The sequence below is a fragment of the Simochromis diagramma genome, unplaced genomic scaffold, assembly GCF_900408965.1.
Source record: "Simochromis diagramma unplaced genomic scaffold, fSimDia1.1 OVJJ01000216.1, whole genome shotgun sequence".
In the NCBI taxonomy this organism is placed as follows: Eukaryota; Metazoa; Chordata; class Actinopteri; order Cichliformes; family Cichlidae; genus Simochromis; species Simochromis diagramma.
In genome coordinates this window covers 7,358,176-7,369,660 of record NW_024386883.1, presented here as the reverse complement: position 1 = coordinate 7,369,660, position 11,485 = coordinate 7,358,176, and the positions used below count along the sequence as shown (strand labels likewise).

The 11,485-nt window shown below is 40.1% G+C and overlaps 1 protein-coding gene across 1 annotated transcript; it reads right to left on the bottom strand.

Moving 5' to 3' along the window:
• LOC120733679 (septin-5-like) lies at nt 1–10,422 on the bottom strand. The gene is made up of 13 exons (XM_040031997.1): nt 7,848–10,422; nt 7,375–7,397; nt 5,416–5,790; nt 4,674–4,770; nt 4,302–4,388; nt 4,075–4,198; nt 3,767–3,901; nt 3,551–3,668; nt 2,593–2,694; nt 2,365–2,461; nt 2,022–2,184; nt 1,795–1,897; nt 1–1,687 (listed from the first exon to the last, which is right to left on the bottom strand). The coding sequence occupies exons 1-13, from the start codon at nt 7,891–7,893 to the stop codon at nt 1,616–1,618; spliced, it is 1,542 nt and encodes a 513-aa protein (XP_039887931.1). The 5' UTR covers nt 7,894–10,422; the 3' UTR covers nt 1–1,615.
• Nucleotides 10,423–11,485: the final 1,063 nt, after the last annotated feature.

Genomic DNA, 11,485 nt, shown 5'->3' with positions numbered 1-11,485 from the left:
TAAAAATTACAAAAAAAGTCATCTCACAAGAAATAAAAGCATGAAAAACTGTTTAAGTTGAAACATTAAAAAAAAATTACTTTGCTACAGTGAACACTAGATGGCAGTATGATATGGAGGCCTAAAACTACCATGATCAAAATTAAATGAACAAATAACTTGTTAAATAAAAACACCATAAAATAAAATAAAAAAAATACTTTTTTTTTTGGTAATGTGTTTCTGCATCATTATGCAAATTAGAAAGATTGTCGATCGAAGTGGAGCAACTTTTCACCTACTGCACATGTCAGAGGGATCGTGTGTTAGACGCAGGGATTGAACCTTTTTGCTTTCAGTAATTCAGAAGTGTGAGGGCTCATTACAAATTTAAATACGGAAGAAAAGTAAAATAAATATCAACATATTTGTTTTGAATAATTTCTTTACCAAATGAATGATGTATTTATTTTGTTTGTGGCAGCTTTGGTCCATTAACGAGGTTGCTGATAAAGGGATCATGTTCACATGATAAAGAAACAAATCTACCAGTCATAAAAAAGAAATGCAAGTGTTATGTGGTGAAATATGTTTTCACTCTTTGCTTTGCAACAGATGTCTGAAGACGAGGTGCTCCAAGCTGTACTAGAGGCAGCGGTGCCTCCTGCTGTTCAGGAGGACAATGTCAGGGCAGAGCTGGTCTTTCTCGATCAGGATCATTTTCACACACGTCCTTATCATTTAGCACCAATATGTCTCCTATCAAACATGTCTGGGACATTCTGGGTCAGCGTGTTCATCAGTGTGTCTTTTGCATGATGAACACGCCCCAACCAGTCAAACCAGCCCCTCCCTGAGCGTGGATCCGCCAGTTAAAAGAGGGGTTTTCCTTCCCACTGTCGCCAAAAGTTTGCTAATAGGGGGTTTTCTGATTGTTGGAGTTTTCTCTGTATTACTGTAAGGTCTTTACCTTATAATAAAAAGCATCTTGAGGCGACTGCTATTGAGATTTGGTGCTATATAAATAAACTTGAACAGCAGCAATCGATTATCATTGTACAGCTGCAGGCTGCTCATCCAGGAATGGAGAGCAATTCTTCCACACATCCAGGAGTTGGGTGACTGCTTGCATTGGATCACATCTTATATTTACATATGCCATAGTGTTGGTCTATAAACTCTATTTAAAACACTGACTTGTGTTCCTTTTTTTTTAGCTAGCATGTGACTAAAACAGTTGGAGCGCTCTGGTTTTTCGAATGGGTGACTCATTCCAAAGTCCAAATCAGTTATCCTGCTGAGATGCTCCCAAACAGCAATACTGAGCTTTTGACTTGCATGTCCTTGCAGTATCCTTAATAGTTATAGAATGTTTTAGGATAAAGTTCATGATTTTTCTTTTCTAAAGGCGTTTAGGATTAGGCGGTTAGATCGGGAGTTAGATCTGGAAAAAACAGGGAAATCTTTTCTAGTATCTTTGGAAAGTCGTGATTCCAACTATGATTCTCACTGCAAGTTATCCTAAGTAAGAACAATTAGAAATAGGCTCAGTTTCAAGCTTGCCAATTGCCAAGGCCTCCTCTGTGACTCTGGGTGCTCCTCGTCTGGCTCATGTTTCAGGGATGTACGGTGAGAATCAGCAGCCACTTCTATGACTGTGCTGCATCTGCTCCTGAATCCGCTCCAGCACCTCCTGCATCTTTCTCAGCTTAAAAACAAAATAAGAGAGTAAATACAGGTCTGATTACTCATAAGCTAAGTTGATGAATGAATGAATGAATGAATGAATGAATGAATGAATGAAGAGAAACACACCTCTTCATCCTTTTCATAGATCAGTCTTTCCTTCTCAGTGTCAGCGACGGCCAGAGGCAGAGGAAAGTCTGCCTCACTACCGTCCCGATATTTCTCACGCAAACTAAGACCAAACCCACACACACAAAGATATTACAAAAATATCTGACCTCACTGTGCTTAACAGGGTTTTTTTCAAGTTTTTTTTAATATTGGTTTGTGGTGTTGTGCATCCTGCCTCCACCCACCTGCGTTTCCTCTCCAGCACCACCATGCGTGTCATGTTCTGGATGCACTGAGCTCTGTAGTTCTCATAGTGAATTTCCCGCGTCACGTCCTTCAGATCCTGCATGTGCGTCCTCACCAGCATGTTCCTCAGCAGCAGGAAGTCGGAGTGAGCCGGGTTCTCCACTGACCATGCAACAGCAACATTGTTACCGCATCATACTGGATTCTTTGTTATCAAATGGAACAACAGCCAGGTGCGCAACTGACACAAAATGTACTCTAAGGGGTAATGATTGAGTAAAAGTAAACCAAAAAACATAAAAAAAAAAAACTAAAGTAAAATTAAAAGGCTTGGGGTAATACCTTCTACCACGCCCCAGGGATAGACGCGACCCCTGAACTTTCGACCTTTACTCTCCACCTGTACGTTACTCCCAATCACAGCAAATGGGATGCTGTTCTGCAAGAAAACAACAACAACAACAACAACAACGACGACAAAGAAAAAAGCCCAAACCAAAATAAACCGTCAGCCTTAAAATAGACCAGACAACACATTTCAACCATGACAACTTGAATAAAATGAGGAACCTTAAGTATCTGTTCCTGTGTCTTGAAGTCTTCGTCCTCATCTGAATCACATTCAGGAAACTGGTAGATGTTTATCCCAAACTGCTTGATCTCCTCCCTGATCTGGAGCACATGAACACACATTAGGAGAAGATGTGTAACAGAAATAGATAAAATATATAACAGAGATTGGAGATCAATTACAGAACAGAACTGGGTTGCCAGAGGGTCAAATCGGCCCTGCTGGATGGCTTTGCATAGTTTGAAATTAAAGGAGTCATGAATAATTCCAATTTTGTGCACTGCAATTCCTGCTGTGTTGTGATACAAGGCAGGATGGATCCATGCGTACACCAAACTCTGACCCTAACTGCAGAAATCAAGACTGCTTCAATCTGATCAGACCAGGTAATGCTTTTCCAGTCTTTTTGTGTCTGGTTTTAGGACCCTGTGCAAATTGTAGCTTCAGTTTCCTGTTCGCAGCTGACTGCAGTGCCACCTGGTGTGATAACCTGACATTGTGCTTCAAAGTTCCACATGTGTGTTCAGAGATGCTCTTCTGAATACCTTCACTGTAATGAACGGCTATGTGGGTTAATGTTGTCCTCTGACATCAACAAAGATTTTTCACCCAGAGAACAGCTGCGGGCTGGATATTTTCTCTTTCTCAGACCATTCTCTGTAAACCCTAGAGATGGTTCTGTGGGAAAATCCCATTTAGATCAGCAGTTTCTTAAGTACTCAGACCAGCCCTTCTGCCCCCCAAAACTATGTCACATTCAAAGTCTCCTAAATAATCTTTCGTTCCCATTTTGATGCTCACTTCGAACTTCAGCAGGTCCTCTTGACCATATCTACATGCCTAAATGCATTGAGCTGCTCCTGTGTGATTGGCTGATTAGATATTTGTGTTAACAGAGAGTTGAACAATACCCAGTGAAGCAGCCGTGTGTACATATTGGTATAACTGAGCTGTTACCTTCATCTTCTTTCTGCAGACCTCTGCTGGTGTCAGGCTGTCAGCTTTGGCCAACACAGGAATTATGTTGACTTTTTCATGAAGCGCCCTCATACAGTCCACATCCAGAGGTCGAAGGCTGATAAGAGAAAATAGTCACATACAGAAATGTGCAAAAATAAGCAAAAGTTTAGCTGATGCTGTTGGAACAGTGTTATCGCTGTTTCATCAGTGTACCCATGTCCGAACGGTGAGATGAAGTAGAGGCAGCAGTGGACTCTGTTGTCCTGAATGTTTCTTCTGTTCAGCCCGCTCTCGTCTCTGAAGTACTGTTCAAACTGCTGGTCGATGTAGTCGTCTATGTGCCTCCAGCTGATGCAGAAACAGAAAATGAATGAGTGAAACCTGGAGGCACACTTTCAATGTGAGCGATGAAATCAAGGGCTACGTATGTGCTTCACGAGTTCAATTCAAATGCCACCAAAATACCAAAGTCTTGCTCGAGTTAAGCTGGTTTGACTGCGAGGAGGAGTTCGTGACCTCACCTTTCTGCGTTGTTGACGGCATCTCCGAACCCTGGCGTGTCTATGATGGTGAGCCTCAGTTTGACTCCTTTCTCCTCAATGCCAACGGTGTGTTTGATGATGGCGACTGTTCGACTGATCCGCTCTGTAAGCGCACGCAGTTTGTTCAAAGACGCACGAGATCACACACGTGACATCAGATTGTGTGTCTACTCCCCCAATACAGAAAGTGAAAAACTAATACTTACCTTCAGCATTGAGAACTTTTCTGTCCTTGTAAAGATCCGTGAGGAACAAACTGTTGATTAGTGTGGATTTACCGAGACCGGACTCCCCTACAGAGACGTTTGAGTAAGGTAATAAATCATCTGTCTTCCTCGGAAAAATTTGTGTCAACAGATAAAGTTACAGGGATTTATGGACGCCACGCTCCCACTAATCAGTGGCGTGTTTTAATGATCGCTGGCAGAGCAGTGATGTCCGTTATCTCCACTTAAGAAGATATTTTTTTAACTTTGTTTTACTCGTTTATCATCACTTAAGTTTTTTGATATTTGATATTTTTGACTTGTTGTGCCTTTTGTAAAATCTTTCCTCCTCAGGAGAGAAATCAGACTCACCTGCGACTATGAGTGTGAATGTGAAGCCTTTCTTCACAGTTTTTCTGTGGACCTGGTTTGGTAATGTGGCAAAACCTACGTACTCCTTGTCCTGATCCTAAAGAAGGAAAATACAAAGATAACATACACATATGGGGATATTTACTGCTTCAATTAGAAATTCTCTCTACATCCTCGAGCTTCAGTGCTCCTTAGTTAATAAAGCAGTCAGATATGGGCCTGAAATGTCCCAAACTGGTTATCAGTAGCCCTGTCGTTCTCCTCATGGATACTGTAGCACTTATTATCTTGAATAAATAAACATATATTGTGTCACAATAACAGCCATGACTCTCGCGTCACAGGCTGATCCCTATTGGGCCACAAGCTGGACTGCAAAGGATCACGAAACCTCATTTCACTTTGCCTTTGCCCCAGAAGCTTCGGTGCACCGACGGTGAGCAGACAAGAAAGGAAACCATAGACGCGTCTTAGCTTTAGAGCTTAATATGCTCTTTAAGGGCCAGACAGATGTGATAACCAAACTCGCTTGCCGCTTTTTTTTTTTTCCTGTGTGAAAGTTGATGTCGTAAACTGTGTTTCTTTGAAAGCTGCATGAAGGAGTTGCAAACTGTTGAGCGGGTACTGAAAGTGGGTGTAAGGTTTTAAAGATGTACTACGAAGTAAAGTAACACAGAGGTTCAGGCAACAAACATTTAGAGACATAAACAGCCAGACATTATATAAAATAGTAAAAACACACCTCAGGAGAGTCGTAGGGGTCAAAGCGTCCCCAGGGGCTATGTGGGCGCATGGAAGGGCTGAGCGGCGAGTCCAGAGACACCTGAGAAACAATCTGCCTCCTCAGCGGTAGCTGCTGAAATTCTGGATCCAGTCCCATGTGATTATGTCTGGGAGGGACTGCTGGAGAGCCCCCGGGGTGGAAGGGGATGGTGCGGACCAGAGAGGGAGTCCCAGGAAGGCTGAGGTGTCTCCCGTTGATGGGGCTCCCAATGCCTTCTGCTCCATAGTGGCCTGGTCTCTGGTGCTGTTCACCAGAGTGAGACATGAGAGGCAAATCCCTCATGGCATAAGGATACTGCATGTCCTCCTGGTCCCTTATGGACAGACTGGACAACTAAAACAGAGAGCAGCATGATTTTTCCTCTGTCTGATATTATTTTTTTTTTAATTAGGCACAGCAGACGAATATACCTCAGCTGACAGGACTCTTGTGAAAGCCCCTCTCTAATTATGAGTGTGTGGAGATATGTGGCTGATAACCGTGCTCTCCTGAAGGTACCGCAGTGATGCTGGGCTGAGGCTGATTTTGGTTATCTGATAGGGAGAACCAGCTCACTTATCTGCCTCTTTTTCTCATTGTGGCTTTGTGTATGTGTCCACAACATAGACAGATTATCACCACACTCACTCAAGATTGTTGTCTAAGCCTCGTGTTTGCAGTCAAACAAAAAGATGGGTAAGCTGGAGAAACATCGAACCCTAAAACCTGAAGAAAAGTCACATCATGATTAAAATACTCGTCATTCGTGTATCAATCATTGGTCATGGTTGTACCTCTACTGTCTGTCTGACCTCAGCGAATCAATGGTAATGCTGATATTTTGGCTTTAACAGCAGTAACTGGAGGTGTTTTTCCTCTAAGATAAGCACTAACTAGGCTTCCTGTTAATCTCATAACATTACACACTCCAGACTGCCTGTTGTGAGAAGACAGAAGGTTTCTCACAACAGACCAATAAGATTGTCTTTGTCCTCAGAGGAATTAACTTAATAACTTAAATTTCCAGGGTAGCCACCTGTTCCAGGAGCTCTGTGTCACAAGGCTTTGACAAGGAGATATAAATAACTTAACAAAGAATAGAAGCTGGAATTTATTAAAATGGTAATTGAAAGAGGCCATGAGGGGGTGATCTGTATTCCGGTCATGCAGTAAATGAATCATAATGCTATGACAGTAAAACCATGATTTTTTTGGTGTTCCACTGTAATTTTCCTCCTGCCCTTTAGATATCTTTAACACTACTAAAATTAAAATAACCAGGAAACTAAAAAGTGTGATTGTTTGTTGCTCTCTGAATACATGGCCTAATGACGTATCTTTTCTTGCAGTGTTGGACTAAACCCTTCACTGATTAGGTGTGACCTGTGATCTCATTATACTGTTACAAATGCCGTCGTCCATCTGTCCAGGCAGGATGTAGAGACAGTTTGAAGCTGGAGGTTAGTAAACAATAGGGTCAAACCGGATATACCCACAAGGCTGTGAGTGCCGGTTTCTCAGGTTCGTTCAGCATGAAATCTATAGCTAGTTAAAAATAACCTGAATTGTATGTTTTTGTGCTGATTTTGTAGTTTTCCAAAACTTCACTCCGCACCTGCTTCCACACAAAACGACTGTACCCTATGATGAGGAGCTAGGATAGGGAATTTCCACCTGCTTTATCCAAGATAAACACACTGGGCTCTTAAAGTGGTTAAAGGAATGCAGAAAAGCGCCGGCCACGGTGCTGCTGGATTGACCAGGGTTTATCTGGCATTCCTCTACCTGTCAGCTCTCATTACCCACAAAACTTTGCAGTAGGCTTAATCCAGCTTCTAACGCTCTGACAGGGTTGGGGTTTGGAGATTTAACTCTTAAACACACACATAAGCTCAAACAAACACTACATCTATAGGCTACTCTACAAAATTGTCCTACCTCCTTGCCCGAGAAAGTTGAAGCTTTGTTTTGAGGAGAGCAAATTGGAAAAAATAGATATTAAAAAATTATTTATTCAGGTTTGCTGCATCCATCCTGTACAAGCTAAAAACGTAATCAATTTAACTTCACTACACACCCTGATGTCTAAAAAGGAAATCTGCAATAAAATGCAGAACTGAAATGGAAAAAATAGCAGAAAAATACTAAATGACCCATAACCCCCCATTGTTTATACAAACAGATAAACTGATGAAATTACAGTAAATAAGATGAGAAAACATTAGCTTAAGAATACAATAACCTACAGAGATATAAATCCTTGCAGGATTGTCACAGGCTGCAGCTTCAATGAGCTTTAAATTGGCTGAGCAAATTTTATCTGCTGAAAGTATCAGTGTAGGCCAATTCCAGTTGCTTTCTGAAGGAGCCTTGTTCTGTAGACTTGTATATTAACTGGATTATAGACTTACCTTTTTTATTGCTGCGAAATCTGACGGGAGAGGACATGTGCTCCATGCTGCCGGTATTCAAGCTGTCCCTGGATCAGAGGAGGGCAGCGCATGGCTGCAGCACAATGCTGCAGATGCTCTGTGGGCGTGTGCGTCCCTGAATTATACTACTCAGCTCCGGGTGCACCCTGCTCCATGTCTACTCAGTGTTACCGCTTTTCTGTGGTTACACAACAGCTTAATACAGCTCAGCGATCATCATCATCATCATCATTATAATAATGTTAATGGAATGATTGCGAATCTTTAATCTATTTAAAAAACACAAAATTCGTGCAAAAGTTTGAGTGTGTTTTGCATTTTCTCTAATCCACAGAGGGTCAAAAGCATACATACAGAAGTCAAATGTAATATTTGGTTAAATATCCCTTAGCAAGCTGCACCTCAACCAGATGCTTTTAGTAGCTATAAACAAGCTTCAAGCACAATTCTGGCTGGAAATTTGATCAGTTTTGGTAAAGTTCATTTAAATTAGTTGGTTTCCTGTCACAGACACAGATTTTAAACTTAGTTCACAAATTTTCAATAGGATTGAGGTTGGTACTTTGGAAAGGCCATCCCAGAAGCTGGATGTAAGCCTACTTTCCAAAACCAGTTTTGATGTGTGTTTGGGATCATTGTCCAGGTGGAACTTCTCAATATTTTAAAGTTTCATTCATCCAGCTGTTGATTTGAGGTAAAGTTGAAGAATTAGAAGGTACTCTTAATTCTTCCCAACTTCTGTAAATCTACAGTACAGCGTCATAGATCTTCACTGAGATCCATGGACTTCCTCATTGTTTGGAGTATTGGTCAATCTGAGGCTCTATGTATAACTCTAAACCTGTGTGGATTATAGAAAATACTGTTTAAATTCTGATTTGTGACCCATTGTTTATTTAAGTCATTAAAAATCTATGATGTACAATCCTTTCACATAGCAAATAGAAAGCTCAAAGAAACCACTAAAAGCTCAAAATTACCATGACATTTATGCACATGATGAGTTGTTATAAACCTCTGACCACAGTGAGTTAATTTTACACAAAAAATATGTTTGGAGTATTTAAGACTGGGAATCCAAGCTTGAGGTGGCATAAGATACAAATAACTTCATATTTATAGGAGAAACCTTAAAAAAAAAAAAGAAAGGAGGAAACATTATCTTAGCAGTAGATTATAATACCGTAATTAAAGATCTGACAAAAGTAGTGAGTAAAATTTCCAGCATTTCTATCGAGTGGCTCAAAGTGTGTTACAATGAAGAAGAGTGGAGTCTATCAAAGCAGTAAGTGTTGTGGATTTTCTACTACCGGTAGTTGTTTTGTAAGTATGCTCCCTGGAGTAAGTCCACAATCACATGTGGGCTAGCCCAGTTTTAATACTAAAAGTCCATAAAATTCTCTTTGTTTAATCTTTGTGAAGCCAAAAAGACATGACATGTATAGTACTGTAGACGTAAGCAAGGTTAGCGCTTCAGCTTACTTAGCTATCTGTGCTTATTGAGTTATATTTATGCAATCATTTTTAATTTTTTTGGCAACCATGAAAGCTTGAGTCTGAAAGTTGCTGCCATTTTTATGTTTTAATATTATTGTATTTAGGTACATTTAGTCAAGATTAGCCAGTTTAACTAAGCTAGCCTAACGGCTTTTTTTGTATAAGAAAAGTATGTTAAATATATTGGTAAGTGTGTACACATTCATGTCGTTATATAGTAAAGTAGTCACATTTAGACAATAAATCAATCAATAAACAAGCAGGAAAACGATTGGATTTAAATATATGCTAACACGTGAGGCTAATCTTAAAGTGTTTGTTCAGCTTTTTCTTCCAAATGATTAAAAAGTCTTCACGATATATTTCTGGACTAAATTTCTTAATGTCAACTCTGAACATCATTGAGCTGCTTTATTTTTCAAATATTGCTGGTTGATTTACAGACTGACACCTTGTTGGCTACAGTAATGTTTTTGTCAAGAGAGGGCCACCACTCAAGCCTACAGGGGGTGAGTTTATATTAGCTAGGTCATGGGATTGTATTATAATTTATTCAAATTTGTTAAGAGATTTAATATGAAGAATTTGGAGGTTGTCCTGCTAAATTTCAAATCAATTTAAGATTAGAGAGGGAACAAATGTGATTTTGAACATGGCATGGTTGGTACTGACAGATGGGATGAGCTGAGTATTTCAGAAACTGATCATTTAAATGGGATTTTCCTATGCAACCATGTCTGGGGTTTACAAAGAATTGTCAGGGAAGAAAAGAAAATATCCAGTGAGCAGCAGATCTGTGAGAGAAAAGGCCTTGTTGATGCTAGAGGTCAGAGAATGGGCAGACTGGCTTAAGCAGATAGAAAGGCAATGGTAACTCAAATAGCCACTTGTTAAAACCATGGTATGTAGAAAAGCATCTCTGAATGCACACCATGTTGAACCTTTAATTGGAAGGCCACAGCTAAGAACAGGAAACAGACTACAGTTTGCATACGATCACTGCATTTGAACAAAAAAACCAAAAACCAAACCCCCCCCCCCCCCCCCAAAGAAACCCCCCCCCAAAAAAACAAAAAAAACAAAACAGTGCCCGATTTGACCCAAACAACATGGAAGCATGAATACATGCATCCTTGTATCAATGGTGATACAAGGATGCACGTATTCATGTTGCAGGGGATACTTCGGGCCCCAACTGAGCATCATTTAAATACCTCAGCCTACCTTAGTACAGCTGCTGACCATTTCTATCCCTTTAGGGTTTTTATGTTGTGATGTTTTAACCTACAATATAAAAGTTCCTTGAGGTGACTGTGAAATATATCTTAAAAAAAAATAAAAAAATAAATAAAAATGGGGGAAGACTCATATTGAATTGTGACCGCAGTGCACCACTTCCAGCAGAATGAGATCATTTGTCCCAAAGTTCAAATAATCTCAAACTGGTTTCTTGAACATGTCAATGACTTCTTTGCACTCAAGTGGCCTCCACAGTCACCAGATCCCCAATCTATTACAGCACCTTTGAGATGCGGTGGAACGAGAGATCCACATCATGGATATGCAGCCGACAAATCTGCAGCAACTGTGTGTTGAGTGGATCTGAGAAATGTTTCCAGACTCTATGCTATGAAGAACTAAGGCAAAAGGGTGTACCTAAAAGGTGAGTGTAAATAGTCCATCATAACAAAAATGTGTGCAATCCTTTAAGAAGAACCGTGCTGATAATTCTGGCTAATTTGTCTTTAATAAGGTCAGCATTTTAAAATATTAAATAGTTTATATTTAATTTTGTGTAATGTTTGGTAAATAAATCTTTGCTACGTCATAGTTAAAAATTTTTGACTTGCATCTCTTTATTTTCTTAATTATAGTTTAGTAGCAGTAGTAGTTTTAATGTCCTCAGTTGGGTTAGATTCGGTTTGACACTTTTCCGCAGCAAATACATAAGGCGACATAAAGTGACATGTGTTCCACAGCTTCTTGGTAAAAGTGAAACTAGAGCCTAAATGGTAAACAACCAGATTTAGCTTATGTTGTTGGCCAATAAGTAGCCAATAAGTAAAGACCAGCTGCAGTACACAAAACAAAAAACAACAACAACAACAACAAAACAAAAC